The sequence below is a fragment of the Panthera pardus genome, unplaced genomic scaffold, assembly GCF_024362965.1.
Source record: "Panthera pardus isolate Hobbes unplaced genomic scaffold, ASM2436296v1 HiC_scaffold_20, whole genome shotgun sequence".
Taxonomy (NCBI): Eukaryota; Metazoa; Chordata; class Mammalia; order Carnivora; family Felidae; genus Panthera; species Panthera pardus.
This window is the reverse complement of record NW_026526766.1, coordinates 27,862,340-27,889,794: the sequence shown is the minus strand read 5'-3', so window position 1 is coordinate 27,889,794 and position 27,455 is coordinate 27,862,340. Positions and strand designations below refer to the sequence as shown.

Below are 27,455 nucleotides of genomic sequence, written 5' to 3'. Positions count from 1 at the left end.
AGAACTGCATGATAAAAAGTGTGATGCCTGGGGCGCCTGAGTGGCTCAGTCAGTTAAGCATCCGACTCTTGGTTTCGGCTCAAGTCGTGATCTTGTGGTTCATGGGTTTGAGCCCTGCCTCGGGCTCCACGCTGACGGTGCAGAGTCTGCTTGGGATTATCTCTCTCTCTCCCTCTCTGCCCCTCCCCTGCTCCTGCGCTCTGTCTCTCTCAAAATAAATAAATAAACTTAAAAAAAAAGTGTAATGTCACTGTATGCAAATTATACCTGGGAGAAAAAGGCAAAAAACATCGAATCATCAGGAAAAAGAGCAAAACTCAACAAAGAATTGAAATATTTAGCGTTTCTAGGTAAATTGCACTTCAATATTTCAAAACAAACTTCCATCTCTCTGTACAGCTATGGCTCAAATGACTGGTCATGTCCTTCAGAACAACTGACCTCTTACCCTGATGAGAGCAACAGGGACAGGGAACTCAGCTCCTCAAACACTGAAGCTTCCAGGGACACCAGACACAGTGGGCAGGCAGCTGGGCAACCAGGGGAGCAGCCCCAGTGCCACGTCTCGGAGAGCTCTTGGAGGGAAGAGACGAAAACACACAGAAAAGGAGGTAGACCAGAAGTCCCCAGCCTGGACACAGTTGCCCTGACAAAACAACTATCTCTGCTTATTTTTGGAACTTGACATTGTGTCATTCATTAATTCAACTCATTTTTGAGCTAAGCTCGATGAAAAATAGAGACGCAGTAAGTCCTGGAGCTCCCTGCCCACACTGGAAGACATATTCCTCCACCCCAACTGCATCCACAGGGCCACCCACAGGCTACCATGGGATAAAAGGGGGCCCCGGGGAAACCGCAGGATGTACCAGTCACACCGTTTGGGATGTGGACGGAAGGTGACAGGTGTCCCCTGGAATTCTTTGAGGGGGTGCTTCTGGCAGGGAACCCAATTCAGCTTCACCTCAGGCTTCTGAGAAAGATGCAAGTTCAAGGCTTCCCAACCTTTCCTACCCCACCTCACGGAACACACAGCAATGATGTCTCTGCTGCCTGCGGCCTGAGATAATGAGCCCGGGGGTTCCAATGCCCCAGCCCTGCCAGCTACCCTGAGGGTGAGGGGCTCAGGGGTCAAGCACACCTGGAATGCAGGGTACTTCTGAAGCTCCTCTCAAGGAGCCTGGGAGGATAGCTCCAGAAGGGTACTCGGTAGTGAATCTAGAGACTCGGGAAACTGGGTTCTAGTGTCAGGGCACCTCTGGCCTATTCGGAGCCTTTGAGTGAATCATGAACAAGTGCCCCTCTTCCTGTCAGAGGCCCCCGAGCATCAGCTAGATTTCAGCCCCAACGCCCACCCCCTTCCTCGCCTCCTTTACAGCCTCTGGCAGGGCACAGTATGCTCGTCCTTGCCTGAGAGACAGGAAGCTCTGTCCTGTGGGCTGTACAGATCCCATCCAACTGTGTCAGCAGGGATACAAATAGACCGTCTTTCAGCAAGTTCAGACAAAGTACTGACGAGCATGTCTGGGATTCTATTTGAGGTTAGCAAACATAAATACCCGGGAGCTTGTATTTTCCTAGAATGAGATTTCCTCAATCTAGGTCAAGCTTATTTCTGAGGTCCCCCCACCATTCACATAAACTGCTCAGAATGGCTTCTTTACCATTTCCCTATAGCTACTGAAATGCCAGACACGACCCCACCAATTGAATCCAGCTTGTCCCCATACCATGTTTGATGACCAACTGGCAATCAAAGGTCTCACTTTCTGGGAAAAATATATTTGGAACCATACCTCACATTTTATACTCAAATGAGTTCCAGATGGATCATAGACTTAAATTTAAGTAACATACCACAAACGTATTGCAAGAAACCATAGAGATTATTTATTAACAAAGTCAACATGGGAAAGGACTCTCTAACTGTGACATAAAACCCGCAACAAATGAAAAAAAAATTCGATAAATTTGACATGTTAAAAAAAACAGGTGTCTGAGTTGATGAAAATGTTCTGGAGCTGGATTAGTGGGATGGTTGTGCAACCAATGTGAATGCACTTAATGACCTGCATACCTGAAAATGGTTAAAATGGAAAATTTTATTTTATGTGTATTTTACCACAATACACAAATTTATCCATGGGACAGAAAACACTAGAAACAAAGTCAAAAGACAAATCATAGCCTAGAAAAAAGATGCACAAATCATGTCATAGACATGAAGCGATTTGTAATATATGAAGAGCCCCCACACACAGAGGTCTACAAAGCTACTGAAAAACGAGCAAACTATGAATTGAAAGCTCACAACATACACAAAAAATTCTTAAACACATGAAAAGGAGTCTATACTCATTCATATTTAAAAATTAATGAAACTACACTCAACAAAGTGGCAAGAACCCAACCCTGCTGCAACAGCAGGGTTGCCACTTTGTTGAATATAGTTATCCTACGGATAACTGTAACATTTTACACAAAGGAATTCTTTGCAGAATTATTTGTAACAAAAAAGTTAGGAAAGAACCCTACGAGCACCTAGATCCGGAGAGAGTTAAATAAATTACGGCAGACAACCAGAACAGCAAGAGGCATTTCTTTTTGTACAGTAACAGGATGACTTCCGAGATAGGTTGCCAGGTGAAAAAAACAAAGCGCAAAACAAGATGAATAGCATTTCAGTAAAAATATGAAAATATTTATAAGTTTATTGACTTAAATGCATGTAGACTCTATCTGGATGGATCTCAAGAAGCTGAGTTGCTGGTGACTAGAAGACAGACAGAAGGAGGCTACCTCTCCCTGCAAATCCCCTTTGACTTCCATGCCAATGTGAATATGTCACCTATTCCAGAAGACATAAAGGGATACGACTCTCTTGTTCCCTGTAACAGAACGGAACCTCAGAAGTCACCACACTGCTTGACACAAAAGCCTTCCCTTTCCTAGAAGATGGGGAAGAAAAATACCAGCTTAAATAAAGCTGGAAGTAAAAAACATAGGAGATGCTGTCTTCTCCCTTCCTGTCTGCGTCACACTGCTCGAGGGCTGACGTCCCACCAGAAGGCAGCCCAGCCTCGAAGCTTCACACACCTATGCTACCAACAATTCCTGCATCTGTCACTGACATTCAGCACCATCCTTGGGACTGAGTAAGACAAACAAGCACCTGCCTTTTCAGACCTTAACAGTGGCACAGGGGAAGGTTCCAGCCTGCCTGTGCCAGCTCACGAGAGAGTTCTGTTCATTTTGCAGGAATCGGAAGAGCCTGCTAAACGCAGCCACTGTTAAATAATATACAATCAAATAATGTCCCAAAGCCTACAATGACACCGAGAGCTTAAAAAAGATAGTTACCACTACTGCAATTGGCAGTGAAGTTGAAAAACGGTTCAGTTTAATGAATATAATTTGTACGAGGCTGAGTCTAACAGCAGATCGCATGTCAGATTTAATGGTGATGTATTTATTGGGAAAAGAATTAGCAAATAGGAATGCAACTCCATTTGTCAAAATATTGTCAACCACAGGTCAGCCAAAGCAAAAACCAAGGAGAGCATTCTGTGAGATGCAAACGGCTATATGGAATTTACACACATCTTAGTATTTGTGAATTGTGTTATACATCCTTTATATCAGTAAAATCTCTAATGCACATGTGCACATGTACACACATACATGTGTACCTGTGTTGTACACACACACGCATATAATATATGCATATGCACGCACGCCCACAGTTCAGTTACCACTAAATTGAGCTCTCTGCTGCCATGAACTCTGGTTCCCCAGTCTGTAAAAGGAGCATTAAAAAAAAACACACTTCCTACCACCTTCGTGGGACAGTAAGAAACTATAAAATTGAATTCCAGTTGTTACCAACGTCCTGATTCTTCCCTCACCCCACAGTGGCTGATTTTAAAATACCTGCTCTCAAAAACCTTCCCCTTGTCATGTGGCTTTCCAGAACCTGTCTTCCGGCCTATGATCTCTTTATTACCACAGAAGGGAGTGCAACCCCAGGAACAAGAGCTAGGCACTGAAAACTGTCTCCAGCTGTCCCTGTCCTTATCTGCTCAGGGGTAATTCAGGGGTAATCAGCAGGTGCTTTCACAGCCCCGGCCCCCACTGTCCCCACACTTGCCCCAGGCAGGGGAGGCTCGGCTGCCAATGCCTGTTTTCCCATCAACCCTTTTACACGACTCTACCGGAGGCACTGTTTCTTCACTCTGGGTATAATTCCACGCACTTCCTATAGAAGTAATTTTAAACCATAATTAAACCCTATCCTTTCAGAACACACGATACACCTTTCTACATGTACTAAGAATCAATTGAAATCTACTGGGGAAGAAGTTGATTCTATATTAAGATTTCCGTTTTCCTTTGTGAAACCTCCATTTTCAGGCATTATATAAAAATGAGAGCAGATCTGACAGAACTGCCTGACAGCCAGGGCAACTGCAGATTGCAAGAAGGTTTAACACAAGTCCCTTAGTTTCCACTTAGAAACTGCAAATATTCCAGGGCCAATGGCTGTGCCATAGAGGCTCTGTTCCCAGACTCAGCACAGACACGCGCTGCTTTCTCGGAGAACCACACCAGCTGTGACACGGGACAGATCAGTACCAGGTACCTACTGCCTCTGCTATCTGTAATTGAAATGGGGTCAACCACATTTTATTCCCACTAGACTCCCCTCCGACCCCCATACTTTGAAATTCTTAAATATATATGACCCTGAGAATATGTAACATGGTCAAAAGTACCAGCAGAGTTTGGGGAAATCCTCACTCTACTGCAATAGAAAAGACAAAGCTGTTCTGTCCACATCCTCCCCTGCAGATAGCACTGTGATATGGGGACCTTTGGGGGGCTGTCACCTCTCAGGGTTATCCCAAGGATGAGAACACACTATGCATCTTAAAGAACCCATTAATGATTATTTGTCCACATTTGAAACTCAGGAACTATGGCTACCGTCCTTCTGTGATGATGACCAGTTAAGGGAACTGATCATCAAACAACAGGTATTTCTGGAATACCTTCTTACAAGATGCTAGGAACAAAAGAATTATGATGTCTCGAAGGGCTTACAATTCAGGGGAGACACACACACACACACACACACACGGTAGTGAGCAAAGCAATGGTGGGGAATCTAAATGCTACATGAATGTTCCAAAGAGAAATTGCCCCAGAAGTTTGCAAGAGGAGGTCATCACTTTGAAGTGGGATGCCCAGGATGACCTCCTGAACAAAATGGAATATACACCCAGCATCCAGAGTAGAGAGGAAGGTCCCACATGTGGACAGGGCAGAGATTCTGATCACCTGCACAACAGAGGGTAACAATAACATACAAACCCGGCCCCAGGTCACTATTGTCACCAATGGATGTCCCTTTCCTGATTATTCTTCATTGCCTCCATCTCCACCCCCCACCCCCAATGTGTTCTACACTCTTCTTTGCCCAGCCTGGAGGCTGTCCCCACACATGGCACCACTGTGTTTTCCTGTAGGTGGTTAACAGCAGGCACTGGCAGGAGGTTGGAGGGGAGGAAAGAGGGAGACAGAGGTCAGGGTGTTTCTTCCCTAAAATGACACATGCTGCTGGTAGGTCTCCTCCGTGGCTCCAGCTCAGCTGAGGCAGATTATCAGATCCCCAGACGGTGGGTACCTGGCCGTCCTATAACCTTCACCTGAACGGCTAGAAGTGGACTCATTTCCGGCCATCACCCTGATGACACATTTCCCTTTTCTTCAACATCCCCCAAATCAGGGTCCTTTCACACCCTCCCCTACTGGCAAGCTTCCCCAGCTGACTTCCATGAAAGCGCCCTGTCTCCGTGTCCCCAGGGAGCTGGGAGACAGGGCAAAACACTCTTCCACCTCCTGCTAGGGCCACCCCACCCCCACCTGACTTTCTACCTTTCAAAGCCCCTGCCAGGAGGAAGGGATCTATGAGCAGTAACTAGGGCATGTGGGCTCCCAACTGTCACACAGCACGCTACACCATCCAGGCAGAAACCGGGGGCTAAAAGAAATGAAAAGAGAATAAAAAGTAGGAGTTACCTAGCTTTGACCTAAAATTAGCAATCAGTATAAAACAAACAAAACAAAACAAAACAAAACAAAAACACCTATTAAGCAGGTTAAAAACAGAATCATCAAGACAGGAGCAGATGCCACCCTCGGGAGACAGTGGGGTGGAGAGAGGTCAGGCAGCAATGGGATCCCAGCTGTGACTCACAGCATCCTGCTCAGGAGGGAGGGGCACGGCAGAAACCAAGCTGTCAGCTGGGGGAGGCACCCACGCCCAGGGGAGTGACATCTGGAAGTCTGACCAGCAGCCTCTCCAGGTCTTACTCACTGCCAATCCCACCCCAGACCTCTGGGAGACAGCAGACCCACCCACTCCTGGGACAGCACGTCAGACATCACCTGCCCCAGACTTCTGGACACCAATTTCAATAGCTTCCTTCAAGGGCATTGCCTCTGCCCACTGGGTGCAGGATCCTGGCTTGCCTACTGCAAGCACCAGCCCTCAGGCCCATTAGTCAACACTTCCTTGTCTTGACCCTATAGCCCACTCCTTCTCTATGGGCTGTGGGGAGGGTGGTGCCCCTCAAGAGACACGTAGCAATGTCTAGACACATTTTTGGTTGTCACAACTTGGCGGGGGCGGAGGTGCTACTGGCATCCAGTGGAAGGAGGTCAGGGATACTGCTAAACATCCCACAGTGCCCCAGACAGCACTCACTGCAAGGAATTATCCCCACCAAACTATCACAGGTGCCAAGGTTGAGAAGTGCCTAGAACAAAGGAAACCTGCACTGAACACATCACAGGAGCTGGCACTCTGCTAGATGTTCTAGAGTTCTTTAAACTTCTCCTCCAAAAAAAAAAAAAAAACAAACAAACAGGGAGGGAGACAAACCATAAGAGACTCTTAAACACTGAGAACAAACTGAGGGGGGATGGGGGGATGGGGGAGAGGGGAAAATGGATGATGGGCATTGAGGAGGGCGCTTGCTGGGATGAGCACTGGGTATTGTATGGAAGTCAATTTGACAATAAATTATATTTTTTTAAAAAACCCTCAATAATAATAATTTAAAAAAAAACATTAAAGAACAAAAAAATAAACAAATAAACTTCCCCTCCAGGACAGTGACCAAGGAACAGGACACAAAGTGAGCTACACCACCCACCACCCAATTCGCAGACACAGATGAGCAGTTCGGGTCTCGAAGGGTTACCTCTGCCATTTTACACACATTATCCAAGGCCAGTGTCTTCCTGAACCTCAGTTTTCTCATCTGTAAAACGTGGATTACAATGCCTACCTCCAAACCCCGGTCTACATGGGTTCCCAGTCCATCTCGGTTTCCTTATTTTCTGCTTCATGTCTGATTCCCACTTTCTTCCAAGGAACATAAGGACAGAGATACATACACGTATCCCCCAGGTGCTCACCTGCTTCCATTTTTACATGCCCACAAGAATGTGAGTTAACGAATGAAGAGAAATCAATGACCCCTCCGGATCAGAACGACCTCTCCCTGCCTGAACGCCAAAAACAGTTTCCATACTTGGTTTCTCTCTCTTCTTACTTGGGCTTTCTATTACCATTGACTGGGGAAAGTCCGTCTACTCTACAGGATTAGAGACCTGTTGAGATAAACTGTCCTGTGGAACACGTCAGCAAGGGCTGGGCCATTCAGATGCGCAGCCCACCCTGGATGAAGGAAGAGATATTGAACAGATATTACGGTGCACAAGACTCTTTGGTTCAACGGTCTCTTCTCTGTATGCTGACTGCTTATAGTTAGCTGTGTCACTCCCTGATATTTTACCTCGACTCCCCACCCAGACTCAGCTTCCAAGTGTTTGCCCTTTCAAATTTGCAAGCATCTAATGTTGCTTTTATAAACTAAAGCTATCCACTCGATAAGGAAGCATCCTTTTAAAGTGGCCTCTTGAACAGCAGCCATGCTCCCTGCACAAACGAGACCCTGGCCCAGGGGAACAGGGACGGGCACTCAAATGTGTAAGTGGGCATTTACCCACAGCAGCTGGCGGAGCCTCCTGGCCATTAAGTACCTCCTAACAATTCAGTCTTTCAGCCACCATCCTAATAGGCTTTTCTTGGCACGGGCGATTTGGGCTTGGCCAAACACTCATTTTCACATCTTAAATCAGTACGTGTCAGAACTGAATGGAGGCCCGGATCTGCCATAGGTCTTGTGTTCTGCAGCAAGCTCATTTTGGTCAGGAACTCGGGGGCCCACACACTCATTTCGGACTTCTTTTTCCATAAAGATCTGTAACAAAAATCAGTGATGTGTCTCTCTGTCAAATTCCTAGGGTCTTATCTGGCTGCTTGAGACAATTTTTAACTTAAAAAGGAGCTAGAAGAACGAAATAGGCTTTTCAAGTACCGAAGGACACCCTATGAAAACTGAATTTGCATGCTGACCTGCCTCGGGTTCCCGACAATGCCAGGAGGGCTACCCCTCTGAGCATTTTCGAGCAGCTGACACCTGGCCATCATGCAGCTTCAGCCGCCCTGGCTTCCCTGGACACATCTCTTTCCATCTAAATAGAACCTCCTTAACAGAAGCTCCCCCCTCCTTCTTCCCACGGCGTCTGGGTGGAGGTTCAAGTTGGCATCCTATCTCTAGCAGCCCAGCTAAACTTTTGAATGCCCAGCTAAACTGCTCATTTGTTTCTCAGGAACTCGAAGAACCATCTACCACACTTGAGGCAGACCCGCTGAGGGAGCCCAGCACACAAACCGAGTCCTGGGTGAGGGCCCACCAGCCCAGAGCAAGCACACCCACAAGGACAGATCAGATGAACAAAGTCGAACATGGCAGAATGAGCCCCCACCCCCCACCCCTGCAGACTGAGCCAAGGGCAGAGGAGAAAGGAGAAGAAAAGGAGGAAGGAAGTGACACATGAGCCCTCACCCCCACCCTCCCTAGGTGTCCAGACCAGAACCTGAGTAGGGAAATAAGGAATGGATGGAGAAGAGGTAGGGTTCTGATACATAGATTCAAAAGCATGTTACACAGTCCCCATACCCTCACCATGCCATTCCCTCTCATTCTGTCTTGTTAAGCAGCCATTGCTTCTCAAGCATTTAATATATGCGGGGTACTAGACCACTTTACACTCACTATATACAACCTCACGATGAGCGTATTTTTTTTTAATGTTTATTTATTTTTGAGAGAGAGAAAGAGTGCATGCACACGTGTGCAAGCAGGGAAGGGACAGAGAGATAGAGATAGGGAGGATCGAAGCAGGCTCCAAGCTGTCAGCACAGAGCTGGATGTGGGGCTCGAACCCACAAACCATGAGATCATGAGCTGAGCCTAAATCGAACACTTAACCCACTAAGCCACCCAGGAGCCCCTCACAACGAACATATGAGATAGGTATGATTTCTACTCCCATTTAACAGGAAAACACCTGCATCTCATGGAAGTCAAGTGAGTTTCCCAAGGTAACAGCTAGTATATTGTGGAATGAGGGATTTGGGTCCAAAGCTCTGAGCCATATTCTAATTTCTGCATATGTACCTGCATTAGGCAAATAAACAAGGCCAAATGCGTGCTTAATTTAATCCCATCCAATGTAAGAGACAAAAAGCCATGTTTTCTACTCTCAGAAGAAACTTACAACCCAGAGGGAGAGCCAAGAATCGCATGCATAAACCAACTGCAAAAGTACACAAATGGTCATTTCTATATTCCAGATTGTTAAGGAACATAAAAACTAAGAAAGACAGTCTTCCTGGTGGAATAGCCAGGGACATGCTCTGGGGAAGGATGTGGACTGAAAATGGCCAGGTTATTTCCTCCTTGCCTCTTTTTCTCCAGGTGATAACTTCTCTCTAGCGTAAATAATTTTTTCTTTTTTTATTATCTTCATCAAAGGGAGAACATGGCTCAGAAGATGAGACCTACAAAGGGTGGTCCCTATTAATCAGCAATATTCATAAAAGAGGATACACTCATTCCACGCCTGCCTTGCATTTAGCAAAACCAAGGGACTTCGTGTTTCAAAGCGTGTTTCAGGCTCCCCTCGCCTGTCCACTGCTGTATTTTCCGAGCACAGCTACCTCGTGCCAGAGGAGGGGTGGGGAGAGCACAGACTGACACAACTTCATCCTGGAAAAGATTCCATTTGTACTAATTCACTTCCTCTCCCAAACAACTGAACCAGTCGCCTGAAGCTCTACGTAAGGGAAAATATATGACGGTGCTTGGGGCCAGCCCTCATCAATTCTAGATGGGAAAACTGTAAATATCTTCCAGCTCTCCCGAAGCTTGTTGGAATTACCGTGCAAAGAAATGCCAAGAACAGAATCCCAAGAAGTCATTTTATAGGCTCACGGCCAAACGGGATGACAGGTGAGGATTCCACTTAATTCCACTGGCACAATGTGGAAAACGTGACATTAGGGAGGAAAAGGAGCAGAAGCGCCGTTAAGTCAGCCGGGCCTTGCCCTGAGCATGTTGGTGCCACCCCAATGATGGTCTGTGCTGCGGCGTGCGCAAGCCAGGAGAGGGGCCATTCATACACCGCAGTGGGGAAGGAAAACGAACCTGTGCTCATCAGAAGCCAGAGGAGCTCCTGAGGACAAACTCAGTAGAAGTTTCTGGCTTCACAAAAAGCTGTTCACATGCTAATTCAGCCCCCCAAATTTTTCATGTTTATTTATTTTTAAAAGAGAGAGAGAGAGAGAAAGGGAGAGAAACGGGGGGGGGGGGCAGAGAGAGGGGGAATGGGGGAGGGACAGAGAGCGAGGGAGACACAGAATCTGAAACAGGCTCCAGGCTCCAAGCTGTCAGTCAGACCCTGACGCGGGGCTTGAACCCGGCTTGTCATGACCTGAGCCCAAGTTGGACGCTTAACCGACTGAGCCACCCAGGCTCCCCTGCATGCCGACACTGCATACACTCGGAGGGGCAAAGACAACATTTAGAAAGACAACGCTGTATATTCATGTCCCAGGTGCACAGCAGAAACCCCGGGCAGGTGCTGCTTTCAATTATACTGATTTATATACCAATAAGATAGTGATTCGTCAGATAGCAAGTGACTTCTTGGCGGTTTTGTTTTTGCTTACCCAATTTCTACAGACAGCTCCTCTGTGTATCAGCATCCCGGACAGCAGCAGTTGGCTGTCAAAAGTCTATTCTCGAAGGTATTCCGTATACCTACAGTGCCCGTAGCTTAGTTTGTTGTTGTTTGTAAAGTGCAGCAGCTTGTAACTCCCAGTCTATTAAATCCTACACTCAAAAGGTTGCAGCCTTTCATCACTTTTCCAGAGACACACACACTGCTTACCCAGAAACCACAGATGGAAAAAAAAAAAAAAATGGGACTCCACACTGAAGCAAGGCAACGTCTCAAAGTAGGATGGGAACCTAAGAACTGAGTCAGCTCGAGCTAGTGACCTCTTCTGTCTTCTGCCCCAAGCCACTCTTTCTCTGTCCCAACATATCCCTCCGTCACTGTTCCTTGCCTTGCCTCACCTAAGTCATACCTACCCTCTGCATACACAGCCTGCTCAAAGACAGACATGCGAGTTGTAGGCAGCTCAGTGGAAAAGCTAATCCTTTTCATGACAGATCAAAAAAAGGGGCACTGATACGTTCCCTACATTTATCTTTCAATGGGAGAATTCTACTTTTGGGGGCCTCAAACAAGAGCATGGAAGACAAAAATACCGTTTTTAAGTGACAAAGGAAAAGCGTGCATGGTTTCAAAGGCAGAAAACAAGAAGCTGCAGAAAGAACAATGGGGAAGAATGGAAATCAGCTCCTTCCTTACAGGTGAACCCTTACAGTATCAGCTGTATTTGAGCTACACCAGCCTTGTTCATCACATTAGATCTAAGTAAGAACGATTAGGCAGTTTTGACAGAAAATGTGTCCCAAAAGAGAGTCCACACTCGGAGTCAAATTGCCCAGCCGAAAACCACCAGGCTTACGAATATAAGGACCATCAATATAAATTTTCCAAACACCAGAGATCAGCAGGTTACAGCGTTCATCTTCTCAAACATTACGTTCCTTGTCTGAAGTTGAACGTGTTTATAAAGGGAAAAAGATCAACGACATTCGCCCCACCTCCTCTCCTGACATCTCTCAATATACATTAGGATGCTGAATAAAATTTCTCAAGCTCACGACGAAATGTCGTAGAACACAGAGGAAAGCCCCGCAGTCATTTCTCAGGGGGAGGTAACATTACTTAAATGGCCATAGTGTGATCCCTAAGCCACATGAGCTCATAACGTCACCTAAAAAAGGACAGAAGTGAGAAATAAAAGCCACCCAGGATCACACTGGTGACCTACACCAGAGGTTAGTTACAGGCACATGACCGATTTTGTTTTGTTTTTTTGTTTTGTTTGTTTTGTTTTGGGCTGGGGTCGAAAATAAGACGGGAACCATTTTAGGCTTTCCAACTTTTTCATTGTAACAACCCTCGTGGTGCATTGAATCTAGAGAGAGGTACAGCACTTTCTGGTTTCCCTAAGAAAGATTCACTAGTTAGACACAGTTATTTTAATCCCATTTAGTTAGATGATATAGAAAAACCGAAGGGCAATTTTTTCCCCTCCTCTCCCTCCTAACTGCACATTTAAAGGAATTCATTTAGAATGTTAACAAAGTGATAAATTGGATTTACTCTAAATAATTATACTATCATATCATCTCTTTCAAGGCTGAGAGATGATGCATTGTGTTGTGATAATTTACCTCAATAAACCGAAGCAAAACAATTCAGTATCACCTTCCACCTCAAGTCTCAGACAATCACATACCAGCCCCAAACCAGACCGACGAGTGCCACTTAATGAAACGAAAAACTTTGTCATGTAGGGGATGGCCCACTAGGCAGGGCCATGACTCTTAACACACTACCCTACTCAAAGGTTAAAAAGTAATAAGAGTGTTCTGTGAACTTTCTAAAAAGCTGAACTATTAACTTTCGGAGTTGGGTCAAACTATGCCACACACTAACATCATTCATAACCGTGGGGCACAAGCCATTGGGAAAAGGAAAGCAGTTTCTGTGGGTAGGAAAGTGCCAAGGAAGAGTGCTGTGCCCAGAGTAAGCCCCTGGCTGGTGGGGGGCGAGGGGGGCATAAAACCTTCATTGAGGTGGCTACTAGCTCTTCTAACCACCCTCTCCAACGCAGGTATTAAAACAGATTAGCCTTAGCAGGCTGCCCAAATCACCTTTCTTAAATATCAGCTTCATCTGGCTTCCAAAAAAGGAAAATTGTCAAATCCTAAGTAGCGTGAAGAATGCTAAGGAAGCCTGGCCAGGGTTCGGGGCCCGCCTCCTGCTACCTACTAAGAGCTGCTTAACAAAGCCACTTGACCTAAGCACCCACTAGATGAAATAAGAAGGGAGGACCCAGCGATCACTCCAGCTTCTTCTAGGTCTGGGTGTCCAGGGGTCTCTGGGCTGAACTTCACCAATGCGAGCCCCTTCCCTCCCCCACCAGTAGGCTGCTTCTTTGTCTCACGATGAGTAGTAAGTTTCTACCAAAATTAGGCTTTGTTGCATTTATACCAAATGCCTGGTTAACTTAGGCACACACAGCAGATGGCTAGAATTAAGGATTCAGGATGAAATTCCCTGCAGGAAGCCAGGGGGTCTTCCAAGAGGTCAGACTATGTAATTGACCTTGTAACTCACAGGTCACCTCCTGAGACAGAGAGTGAGACCCCAAAGGGCCTCCGAGAGCCCTGCCTCGGCACCACTCCACTTTCAGGAGTATCCAGCAGCACGCCCTCGTGCCTCTCCACCCAGATGCCCTCCCTGCCTCTACCCCACCCGGAAGGAAATGGCCTTTGCCTTCAAGCAGTCACAACTTTGCTGGGTGGTAAGAGGATATGTCGCCAATGTCACCTCTCCCGATATAACCCCCATATGTAATTACTGAAATTAATCTGAGCATCCATTTCTGTAAGCTTACTGTGTGTTTTTCATGGCTTTGCAGGGGCAGCCAATGCTATGGGGTCTTAGGTTCCTAAGTGGATGGGCAAGATACAGGCTTAGCGTAACAGGGCACAGGGGACCCAAAAGTCGGCTTCAATGCTTCTTGGCTCCCCATCAACAAAACCTCAACCCCCTTTGTTCATGGCCCCATCCAACCTAAATAATGCCTAGTGATCCAGAGGTGCCTTCCCAGTGCATCAAGCAAGCATCCAGCCAACTGCCACTCATGACCATCACCACGCCTTCTCTCCACACCCCAGAAGACCATTATTAGACCTTCCTAAGAGGCACAGAATTCAAAATCACTGAATGCAGAATATAGTCAATGATATTAACACAGTGTTGTACAGTCGCAGAGGGAAGCTACACTTGGGAGCATTCTGTAACACACTGACTTGTCCAATTGCTATGTTGCACACCTGAAACTAACATAACATTGTGTGTCAACTATACTTCAAAAAAAGTTGCTGAACGTTACCTCCGCTACATATATTTGAACGTCATCTCTCTTAAAACATTGCAGCCTCTCCTATCAAAGGAAACATCTGAGAAACACAAATAAAAAAAAAAAAAATCACATTCAGCGCTGTCCTACGGGATGATCTCCTAGTCAACCCAGTGGGCCTGTGAGTCCCACTTCCAAAGAGGAAACGTCCCAAGAAGTCCTTCCTCCTTCCATCCACACAGGCCTGCCGTAATTCTAAGGGCCCACCCCTGCAGTCCGCAGTAAACCAAAGGAATGATGTACTCCGACTCTCGGAGTTTAGGACAAAGCCTTACTTCAATTAAAATGCCTATGGATTTTATGCCAAAGGGAGAATGTTTTAAATTTGAATTATTAGCTTCTAGCTACCAGCCGACCAGTGTAAACTCTCTAAGGCTCCACTTTGTTTTGTTTAAAACTGATCTTGTGCTTGTAAATTTTGGCTGCTGTGCATATTACTGTTCAGGCATAGACAATACAAAAGGAAAAGCAGCTTTGATGTTTATGAGCTGCAGACTTTAACATCCTAAGCTCATCTCCACCAGGGTCATCACTTATCGAGGGCTATACGTACGTACATGTTGGTGGGGCGGGGGGGTGCGTGTGTGTGTTCACGGTGCTTTGCATATATCAATCCATTCATCCATCAGCAAGCATTTATTGAGCCCCTACTGACATGCACCTAATTAGGCATTAGAGATAAAAAATGATGAGCAAATCCAAGGTCGCAACCTTGTGACAACCTGTGGGGAAAGCAGATAATCAAAGAAGCAATGACTCTACAATATGGTAAACACCAGGATGGGGACAACAGGTTATTAAAAATAATACCTTAGGCAGTGACAGTGTCATATGTTTACAGCCACTGTCTCCGACTCCCACAACACCCTATAAAGGCAGGTGTCTCCTCACTTTCCAAATGAGTATACTAAGGCTGGCCCACACCACTCGCTGCATGCTTATCAGCATCAGCGTTCACATCATCATTTATGTCTCAAATCCCCATTCTGGTCTCGATATTGCACCTGCCAACCTGCATTAGTTTGTTCAGGCATGAGTCAAGCTTTTGCCTGGTGTTACACAGCGCACTCTGTGCCCTCGGGAGAAAAGACCGCGGAACTCACCCAAAAAGAACGTTCAAGCTGGCTACAAGAGGCAACACAAGAATAACGACAACACAGATCAAGGACACAGCATGGCACGAAGCCGGCTGCGGTCACATACCAACACAGAAGAGTGATTCAGACGGCACATCTTTGGTTTCTAGAAGGGGCACATCATTGTGGTGGGATTTCTTCAGGAGGGAAGACCTAGGTCTTAAGATCGTGTAAGGTGAGACAGCGGAAGAGGAAAGAAGGCCTGCTCCCCGGGAAAGAGGTGCTCAGAGAAGTGTCTAGAAGGCTCACAGGTTAGGCTGAACCACTGCCAACCACATAACCAGCGCCCAAAGGTGGGACAAGCCAGCCTGTGGCCTTCCAAGTGCCAACTGATAAGAGTGGCTGAGGCACCCTGGGGCGTTAAAAGGACCCAAGGGGACCAGCAGATGGAGAAATCTGCATTTATAAGAACTCCTCCCAGAAACCATTCCATGGGATGGAAGCAGTGCTTTGCTCCACCTCCTGAGACAGAGAGTGAGACCCCAAAGGGCCTCGTAGAGTCAACATGGAAGGTCACCAAACAGTCTTCTAAGGACGGGGGTCCTGCTCATTACAGGAATTTGTTTCCACGTGGAGGCTGGGCCGCTTCACTCTGACTCAGATGGGGAGGCCAAGGGCAACATCAAAGGGTCTCCCCAAGGACCCTTTTCCCAGAAGGCCTCCTTTCCCCAAATTGGTAAACAGATACCTGGATGTACGTTGACTTGCAGGCCAAGTCCGCAGCCTGCCTGCAACACCCACAGGTCTCAGCCAGGCCTGCAGATGAGATCTGCATTTGTTTAACTCTATACTGCTGATGAAAATATGTTTACATGTGTTACACAACAGCCATGACACAAGCACTAAACCTCTCACTTCAAAAATGAAGGAGGGGAGCCTGGGTGGCTTAGTTGACTGAGCATCAGACACTTGATTTCAGCTCAGGTCACGATCTCATGGGGTCTTGAGATCGAGCCCCGCTTCGGGCTCTGTGCCGAGCGTGGAGCCTGCTTAAGGTTCTCCTCCTCCCTCCCCCTCTGCCCTTTCCCATGCACGAATGCTGTGTGTGTCTCCCTCTCAAAAAATAGATAGATAGATAGATTAAGATAGATAAATAAATAAATAAATAAAAATGAAGAATCCTAAGGGTCAGAAAGGGTGAGTGACTTATTTAAGGTCATAAAGCTAGCAAGTTGCAGAGGTAGATTTGGAAACCGGATATCTTTCCCATGGTCTGTCTGCTGGATCACCACTGCAATAACCAGAATACTTTATAAAGTTCTTTACAGGGACAGAGAGCTTTTACAGCAGTCCTGGGTAGCACAGTCCTGGGTAGACACACACTAACATACACAGACCAACAGACACGTGCATGCACACATACTTATACATACACACGCTCCTGCTTTTCCTCAACGTAAAGTATTAACAATAACACTACTGAGTGGACCCGTCTTCCCTTCTCTCGCTATGGACTTGGTCTCCGCATATTCATAAGTTAGGAGAGTAGCTATCACTTAGATGACTTCTAAAGACACCCAGGTCAAGTGCTGAATCCATACGCTGGTCCCTGTATCACTCACTGCTTAGATCAGCCTTGCATTGGTGCTAAATAACTGCCCATTTTCATTTCTGTGACACACGAAGCAGCCTCTTTTCTTTGTGTCTGCCTTAGTCAGGACTTGTTTTCGGGAAGTGGCTATCTCCAAGGCAGATGCAAAAATCACAGCACTTGGAAAAAAACTTCCCCCTACAATCAACCATTTCCCCCATTTCTAGGCAAAGCAAAAGCAGCTGGTATTGGATGGATATAGGGCATATGTGCTCTATTAAAAAAAACCCAACTCCCAGTTTTTCAGAGCCCTTCCTTCAAATTCAAAGGTCACATAAATTAAATTATTCAGCAAACAAGGCGTCAATTAGTGTTGCACAGCGGGGAGAAAGTTATTCGTGGAAACAAGACTGAGGCCAAATCAGAGTGAAATGCACTGATAAGTGAACAGGCCACCTCCCAGCTCAGCTAAGAGGGCCTGTCATCTCGCCCACAAAATAAAGATTACAAACTCCCCCACCAGCCTCAGGGAGGCTTCACTTTTTTTTCCTTTCTCAGAACACATAATTCGAGCAAAAGATCCTACTGAAAATAAGGTCATATACTTAATCCATAAAGCAATCAGCTCATCTAATTTTAATCACTCCTCTTTCTAAGAGAATTTCTATAAGCAGGCCACACAACACAAACGGAATTAAAATATATTTTTCTACCCTTTTCCCCTACTCTCAAAGGAAAACTCCATATACCACTCATCTTGCTGAAAACCGCAGGAATAGAGTGATTTAATTCTAGTTAAACCAAGTACCTCAACCACACACTCTTAAACCTTAATCTTAAACATATCCAGGAAACATGACTTTTGAGAGCTTTCTTTCTAAAGTATTCACTCAGTAAATCTGCAATAGATGGGAAGCTCCTCTTAAGTGCAGGCTCTCAGTGATGTCCTGAGTTGATACAAAACACACAGAGAAATATTCTATTACAGTAACTTTTTTCAAAATTGCTTTTATTCTGCACTATTACTTAAACTTGTAAAAAAATTTAGTTAAGCTCCACAGTGGAAATTCTCATTAGGTAACCTGGAGTGTGGGCATTTCTGAATTTCTTTCTAGTAAAGAAACTGCTTTGCATCAGAACATCCGGGGTATATGGAAAAAAATATATTTTGATACAAATGTAAGTAAATACACACTTTCTGTTTGTTTCAAGATCCTTTAGTCAGTACCAACACACTACAATCAAATTCTTACATTGAATTTAAATGTAGGTGTGAAAACAGCTTTCTGCTAGTTAGACCAGAGCTCAACCAACACACCCTGTCAAATACCCAGTCAAGGGGAAACTGAGCCAGCCCGGAGCCGCCTCAAAATAATCATTCTTTGTTTACCTAGAAACTGAACGACTTTACACACAGAGACACAGCTCCCAAAGCAATGCTCTGAATCCAGACAGCCCTATTAGACTCTCCGTCATTTATTTGTTAAAAATTTAACATTGTAAATGAAACCAAAGCAACCACTAACACCAAGGGGGTAATTAAATTCCTGGTTAGAGGAAGTTTCAAAATCCAAACCCAACACCAGCATCTGGCAAGTCGCCAAATATGATCTACCAATACTTACTTGCTCCTGTTACTTTGAAAATGCAGACAGAAAGTATTAAGATTTTAAAAGCCAACTAATTAGTTTGTACTCTGTTTAAATCACATAGAAGACCTAACTCCAGACGCAAACATACCTTAGCGTCTGCCTCATCTCGAAGGGCAAACGCTGACAAGAGTTACTGCAATTAAATCTGTTCCTGCCCAGGGGTCTTGATCAATACCCTCTGCAACGTAATCACTGAAATCGCCTCTCCATCCTAGCCCCTTGGATGAAGTGGTTTATTTCTGGTTTCCAGCCCGCGCTGGGCTAGTAACTCCTTTCTCTATAATTTGCACATCTCTTCGAAGGGAGAGGGAGCCGCCCGATTCAAATTGCATTCAAATTGCAGCTGCCCACTGCCCCAATATTATGCATTCCCGCGACCCAGTGGCAGGCGCTTCGGGCGCCCCCTGTACCTGCCAAGTTCCTCGCCGGTGTCGTAGTAATCATCCACGTTTTCCTGCCTGAACACAGTCATGATAAACTGTCACACCTCAGCAAAGCCCAGCGCACTTCAGCTCCGCTTCCCACACCATCACCACCGCTCCTGCGCCTCCGTGGGCCCCTCATGCATCAGTCTCCAGCCCTTTAAAATAAGAGCAATAACAATAATAAAATGACAACCCGGAAAGGAAGAGGACCTCCCCATGCTAAGAGCCGCTCGCCTCGCCGAAGCCCACCTCTCCCCAGCTGCCCCTCCCCGCCCGGCGAAGAGGAGCACCCTTTGTTAAACCCGCGCCAGGGACGCCCCCGGCCCCGCAGCGCCCGCGCGCGCGTGGGGCCGGGCACAACCGCACCCCAAGGTCCGCGTCCCCTGCTCAAAGCAGGGCGCTCTGAGCGGATCAGAACCGGCTCCGGAAGTGACTGGCCTCCCCGCCTCCCCTTTCTCCACACACACGCCCACCCAGCTCCCCACCTCCGGGGGCGCCGCGGAAGAATGAAGCCCGCGCCCGGGAGGAACGCGCCTCGCTGGAAGCATCCCCCTCCAGCCCGCCGAGGCTCGGCGGCCCCCGCGCCACCTCTCGGCTCCCGCACTCCCCAGCAGCCGCGGCCACCCTCTCCCCTCCCTCGAGCCAGGCAGTCCCCAGAGGCACATTCCTGGCGACTCCCGCTCCGTTACCCGGCCGACCCGGCGCGCGGCCGCCCGGGGGAGCAGGGGAGGAAAGGGAGCGGCCGAGGGAGGCGCGGCCGCCTGCTCCCGGTCTCCGCGCCCCGACACAAAGCGCCCGGCCCAGCCCGCGCCACCTGTTCCCACCCGGCCCGCGGGCCTGGGGCCGCCTCCTGGCTGCGATCCCACTTCTCCCCCTCAGTCCAGCCGCCCCCTCCTCGGCCTTCCCAGTTGCCCTGGGCGCTGCCCGGGCAAACCCCGCCGCGCCGCCGCCGCGAAAGCAAAAGCGGGCGGCGGGGCCCGGGAGGAGCCGGGGAGCGCGCGCGGCCACTCACCCGGGCGCCCAGGAGCTGCCCGAGTCCCTCCCGAGCTGTCGGAGGCCGACCGTGGGCGCCAGCGCCGGAGACGAGCGGGGCGGCGGCGGGAGCGCGGGGAGGGGGCGGGTGGGGGGCGCGGATCCCGCGCGTCCGCCCCGGCGTCTGCTCGGCCGGGCGCTCCCCCCTCCGGCTCGGGAGCAGCTCTTCGGCTCCTCGCCGCCTTCCTGGCGGAGGGCTGCCGGCGGGCGGCCAATGGGGACCCCGCGAGCGGGCTGGCGGCACGGCCCACCCACCTCCAAGCTGCCGGGCCCGGCCGGCGCTGCGGGCTCTGCGCAGCGCTCTGGCTGCTCCTCCCTGCTCTGCGCTCCGGGCTCGCTGGCGCGCTCTACCGCGCACACCCCCGCGCACACCCACTCACCGACACCCACCCGGGAGCCGGGGGAGCGCAGCCGCGCGCGCCGTGGGCGCTCCACCTGTGCACGCCGCTCGGCTGCCCCCCACGGCCGCCGCGTTCCAGAGAGATGCGATTCCTCCGTCCTGCAAATGTGAAATGAGCGCCCCGCGTGTGCCAGGCACGGTGCTGGGCACCGGGAGCTCGGAGACCAAAATAGATTTAAAAGAAAAACAAAAAAACCCCAAAAACCCTGCCCTCATGAAACTTACATTCTGGTGGAGAAGACAGGGGGGAAAAAAGCCGTAAGCAAATAAGATCACTTTGGAAGAAATCGGCTCACTGGAGGCGGTAACACAGAACAGGCTAGAGTAGGGCAGAGAGGGAATGGGTCGTACAGTCCCTCTCCGGAATAGGTATGTCTAGCTGAGATCTGAATGATAAGACATGCAACCAGAGAAGAAAGAGTTGACGTCTCACGGGCCCAATGAAGCAACAGAGAGGAAGGGTATATGTGTGCTCTTCAATATGTTTTTGGCTATTGATGATTTAAAATGTGGCTGGCTAGTCAAGAGTGAAGTGTTCAAAAAGTATCTCGGATTCCAAGACTTGGTATAGAAATAAGAATGAAAAGAGTCTTGTGAATATTTTTGTAATAACTACATATTTGGATGATAGTTTTGGATATATTGAGTTAAATACAATCTATTATTAAATTAATATCACCTTTTTTCTTTTTTAAAATGCAGCTACTAGAAAATATAACACTACCTTTGGGGCTTACATCATGTTTCTGAAGACTGTGCTGGTCTATTTCCTGGAGACTCTTCATCCATTCTGTTTCTTACTCTGCTCCCACCACCCTTTTAGGTCTGGGGAACAGAAAGGATGGTTCCCCATAGGGACTTTCTGGGGATCCCCAAACAGAAAAAAGCTCCTACAGGGAAATTTATCTTACTTCTTAGAATGACAGAAAATATGTGAGCCCTCTGAGATTTCAGATTTACATCATTGTTCGAATAATCTAGATTTCCTAAAATGAGAAGGTTTCAACTCTCTTTGGTTCAACATAAATATCAACTGTAGACATTTTGGCCTATTGCAGAAAAAGAAGAAAAAGAAAGAAAGAAAGAAAGAAAGAAAGAAAGAAAGAAAGAAAGAAAGAAAGAAAGAAAGAAAGAAAGAAAGAAAGAAAGAAAAAGAAGGGAGGAAGAAAGAAAGAAAAAAGGGAGGAAGAAAGAAAGAAACAAAGAAAAGAAAGAGAGAAAGAAGGAGGGAGGGAGGAAGGGAAGGAAGGAAGAAGAGGGAGGGAGAAAGAAAGAAAGAAAAAGAAAGAAAAAGGAAGGAAGGAAAGAGAGAAAGAAAGAAAGAGGGAGGGAAGGAAGGAAGGGAGGAAAGAAGAGGGAAGAAAGAAAGAGAAAAAGGAAGGAAGGAAAGAAGGAAGGAAGGAAAGAGAGAAAGAGGGAGAGATGAGACAGAGAAAGAAAAAGAGAGAGAAAGAAAGAAAGGGAGAGAGAAAGAAGGAAAGAAAAGAATGCCCCTCAGACCTTATATCAGATGGTCCTCTTAAAGAACATTTCAATTCATGGTCCACAGGAAGGGTACACATTCATGATGACAGAAACAAGGGAAGGTTCCAAATCGGGAGATGGTACCTGCCTTAGTGATGGGTTTGAAAATTAATACAAAAAGATCTTGAGAGGTGAGCAATACAGTCAAAAAATAACAACAACAACAAAAAAGTGATTCATCTGGGGGGGGAGGGAATGCAAATGAATACATCTGTTGGGGGTGGGGAATTTTAAACACGGATGTTTGGGAGAAACTTGGAAAGCACTCATGGATGACTGCTTTCTGGGTAATATTTTTCCTGCAAAATAAATGGAAGTATGTTTTCCAAGGCAATGAGGATTATCTCTGTTTGGGGAATAACATGTCTTACCTACCATATTTGGTGTGCTAATCACAGGAGATTTTCTGGGGGAGTGAAAAGGGCATGGAGGTAGGAGTCACAAAAATGGATCTAATATTGGTGGAACCATTTAACAGCTGAATGACTCTGGATGTGTCTCTTACCCCCAAGCTTCATGTCTGCGTTAATTTAGGCGAGCATTTTCGAGAAGGAAAATATGGTAGTTAAAAAAAAAAACATGGCCAAAAATTCAGTCAAGAAGTGAAGTCTAATTTTTCCCCCCATGATTATGAGTTGGCCCTGATGTCTTGCTTCTGAAAAAAAATGTGAGGGAAGTGACACAGCATAACGTCCTTCTAAGGCTAGATCATAAGGCACAAAGAACTTCTGCTTCACCCTCTTTCTCCATATCTCACTCTGGCTCTCTCTTTCTCACTCTACTCTCATTCTGTCTAACACTGGAAGCCTTCAGCTGCCATGGTTACCCTGGGGCTGCCATGTGGAGAGACCATGTGGAGAGACCACAGAAGAAAGAAGCCCAAGGAAGCCAGCTGTTCCAGCCCCACCCCCACCCCCAGCTATTCCTGTTTTCACAACCGGGTTCCGTGAACAGAATCAATGACTATTTCTGTTTTAAGTCATTATTTTGGAGGTGGTTTGTTACACAGCAATAGATAACTTATGAGGGACTCAGATAGAAAATAACACGTACCAGATGCCAGGCCGACTAAATCATTCTCTTAATAAATCTTCAAATAACTCTGTATATCAGTTGTTTCCATTTTTTTCTCCGCTTTATACTTAACCTTAATGTCAATTTCATCACCGGCAAAATGGGGACGATAATAGACCCTCGAATGTTCCTCAGGTTTGGTGGGAGAATATAGAGAGATATTACATAAAATAGGGCTTTGTACATTATAAGATACATCAGAATATTGTCTATCATATTTTCTATCATGTTTCCAGCAAGAAGGGCTCCATGAGGCATCTTTCAAATGGAAGACAGCAATACAGTAATCCTCAGATTATGAGATTCAAGCTGGAAAGGGCTTCTCTGAAAATAACTGATTATGAATATGGACAGTGGATTATGATAATCATGGTGATAGCATTTAAAACAAGTTCAAATATAAAACTTAGAACATTATTTTACTAAGGTAAAACAACTGCTGCTATAAAGCCCAACAAAACTTAAGAGTTTTAACAAATTAAAAGTCTATTTCTTGCTCTCAGCACAGAGGCCTGCAGGAGGTAGACAGAGAGCTTGGTCCCACATAATCACTCAAGGATCCAAGTTTCTGCCCTCTGATTGATCCATTGTCCCTCAGTGCACACGAGCTTTTTCGTCGGTCCTTTTCTTCTGCTGGCTGATAAGAGAAAAGAGAATCCAGAGAAGACTACACTGAAGGTTTATTTAGGGGGTCAGGTTTGAAGTCTAAGGCTTAACCATTTGGTGGCAAGATATTCTAAGATCTATCAGATTGGTTCACATTAGTTCAGTTCACCTTTGGATTACTCTTTAACAACAAGTCTGGCTTTTATCAAGGGCCTATTTTTTTTTAAATTTTAATTCTAGCATAGTTAACATACAGTGTTATGTTAGTTTCAGGTGTACAGGCACTTACATTTTTAAACAGCCCCGTAAAAAACGTTTCTGCACCCGTGGCTTTCCTTGGAGGGATTGCCCGTTATGCAGCTGAAGGCCTCTTATGTAGGAAGTCACATGACTGAATCCAGTCCCTCCCAGTACTGAGCACTAAGCTAACTCGTCTCTCTTGAACAAATTATGTTTCTTTTTCTCAGAAAGTGAAAATCATAAAGTTCATTCTGTTTTCCATTTTCCCTGGATTCCAAAAAGCATGTGGCAAGCTCAGAAAGTATAGTCCCCCTAGTAATGTCCAACTCACGATATTCTCTGAATCGATCAATAAGCATTTATTATCTAGTATATATTAGATACTGAGGATGCAGAGATGAAAGAAACATTCTTCGTCCTCAAGTAACTCAGTCTAATGCGGGAGCCTGATGAGTAAAGAGTTCTGTTACAGCGTGATTTTGCTGGATATCATCCATTCACGTCTCTAGAGCCAGTCTTGGTGCTTCTCCAACCTTACAGGTCGGCAGACTTGGCTGTGAGATTATTTTAATTCACTTCCTTGTCCTCTGCCCGCTGGTTGGTTTGGCCATTGGGAAACCCTGGCATGAAGTCAAGTAGAAGGGAGGAGAAATGAAGCCAGGAGAATCACTCTCCTATTTTCCTCGCAGAAAGGTTGCCTCAGTCACTGTAAAACAAAGGTCACTGCTCCTCATCAGATAACCTCTTCTACATGATTTTCTCTGTTCAGACTGTTGGTAACCAGTCTCTAGTCTTGTCTATTTGGATTAGTTGGTACCAGATCAATTGTTACTAACCTGGGGTTCCTACCCCATCCCTTAGGGTTCCCACCCTATCCCTATGGTTCTTCCACACCTCCTTGAATCATCCTAATTACAATGTGCCATCTCTTTCCTTGGAGACCCTGATTGCTAGTGTAATGAGAGCAGAATCTCAGGCTGCTGTGAAAACACAAAGGGAGGGCACTCAATTCTGATAAAGACCAAGAAAGGAGGATGATGATAGGGGTGAGCCTAGGGCTTTAGGGAAGTTTCCTGGAGGAGCTGACATCCTGATAAAACATATGAAAAAAAAAAATTAAGAGTTGGCAGAATAAAATGGTGGGCAATGGGGTGAAGGATTGGAGGGTGCCAGGGGTGAGAGAAGAGGGCATCTAGAAAGAGGAAAACAGTGAGGGTAAAATCACAGATGCAGGTATCTCTAAGCAATAGAACTCAGGCAGTGAAATGGCAAAAAGTAGAAACAGAGAAAGAAGGGTCTTTTCCATCATGCCCGGGACTTAGATAACAGTGGAGAGATAAACCAACATAGACTTTGACAAGCTTGTCCATTAGGGGTTGTCATTAATTTGGCACACGTTCAGAGATGGTAGGTAGAGAACAAGAATGAGATACCTTAAGGAGGTAGAAATCACAGGTCTTTGCATTTGAGGAAAAGGACAGAGTCAGGGTGATATCCAAATTTTTGGCTAAGTGATTAGATAGATATTGCTGACTTGTAGGCTGAAATATAGGTGGACAACTTGTTTGGGGGAAGAGAAGATGAGGTCAGTCTTGGAGATATGAAGTTTGAGGTGCCATGGGCATCTAGATGATGTCCAGGGGAGGTGGAGACCCATGAGATAGACAAGGGTGATTCTGGTATATACTAGAGGAACCAAGGCATGGAGTAGCTGAGGCCACCTAGACACAGGACACAGGACTAGAAAGAGCATGCAAGGCAGAACTCTTGGGAACATAAGCTGTTAACCCAAACAAATACAGAGGAGCAAGTATGCCTGGCCAGCAGCTATAGATTGACAACTAGCCTGATGAGCAGCTATGGGTTTTACCTGTGTTTCTTGGGGCCAGAATGGGTATCACCAGTGGGTAGTGCATTAAGACCTTGTGAATATTGAGTGCCTTACCTGCCTATATATATAGTGCATCATGAATATTTGCTGTCTTCCTGGTCTAATAGGTTGCTAACTTCCTTCTCTATGCTTAATACATCTTGTGAATTTGATTCATCCCATTTATTTTCTTTTCTATAGTAGAATTAAATATTTACAAACACAAGAACAAACGCACATTACACACGTTCTTCTGCCCTGTGAGTTATTGGAGACAACTTTCTGACCCCTTTTCCCACTGTTGCTCCAGACTCACCTTTTTTGTAGTGCATGGGTTTAAAGATTGGGGCTTCACCTTACCGCACTGGTCCCCCGAGCTGGACTATGTGACCGCAGATTTAAGACCCCATGGCATAGATCTTTGCCTATTCCTCTACCCCTACTTTCCCTCCGACTCAGTTTCTTTTCAATTTTCATTTATTGTACCCTGAGGTATTGAATGCATCTCTGACCCTCATCAAATCCTTTGTGAAGACAACTGGGGCATAAATAAACACTTGCAAATCACTGACCAGTATCTGAAAGGCCACAGGACATTATACGCCTCTGGGGTTACAAGTTTACTCTTGCCCTCAGCAGGATTTCTTTTGTGCCCAGCCCAATTTCTTCTAGGTTCTGATGCTGCCTAAAACAAAGATTGGTAACACTTTACAACACTTATAAAAGTCATGGCCCAGAATGGCAGTCAGGTTCCTAACTAAAGGCACACGGAGCTGCCACTAGGCAGTATACATTTCGCTCACTTGATCGTTTATATGCAAATATGGAGTTCGTGTGACGTGTACCCTTCTCTCCCCACAGGGGTTTACCTGCTAGTGGGTTTTTAGTGCAATTAGTTACCAGATTCTACATTTCCCTAAGAGAATGTGTGGCTATAATTGGGAAGAAGAGTAGAACATTCAAAGGAGTTTCTCTTTCGTCAAACAAATTTAAAGCAAGACTAAAAAAAAAGAAAAAGGTCATTCAGAAACACTCAAGATCAATCAACCAGTAGAACTGGATGTACCAATCATGATTGCAAATAAACTATAGGCACACTGATTTAGTGAATGTATTATATTTATTTTCTATTGCTTCTAATTTTTTTTCTCTGCCGGTGACTGATAAACCTCCTTAAAACCATCAGACTTAATACCATTGATTTCTATTTATTTTTCCTTACAGCAAAACTTATGGTAAAAAATATTTGCAGTCAGTATCAGAATTCATCTTTTCAGGGGCACATAGGTATTAAATATTATAGAAGATTCAATATCAATGAAAGCCTCTAGGTTTCTTGGCATGGTTTCATGAGACACAAGTCCCATTATTCAAGTCAGTGAAGTGATTTACAGCCTTATTCATAACAGTTTGGTAGGAT

General features: G+C 46.1%; 1 protein-coding gene across 8 annotated transcripts in view; it reads right to left on the bottom strand.

Annotated features, from left to right (window-relative positions):
* Window positions 1-20,734, bottom strand: part of DAPK1 (death associated protein kinase 1) — a 188,760-nt gene extending 168,026 nt beyond the window's left edge. For 2 of the 8 annotated variants that reach the window (XM_019423480.2, XM_019423489.2), the window contains exons 1-2: window positions 20,302-20,570; window positions 19,275-19,444 (exon numbers count right to left, since the gene is read on the bottom strand). In XM_019423480.2, coding sequence (XP_019279025.1) covers window positions 19,275-19,336 — 62 coding nt within the window. In that variant the 5' untranslated portion in view covers window positions 19,337-19,444; window positions 20,302-20,570. The other 6 variants (XM_019423488.2, XM_019423481.2, XM_019423486.2 and 3 more) reach the window with 6 other exon arrangements.
* Window positions 20,735-27,455: the final 6,721 nt, after the last annotated feature.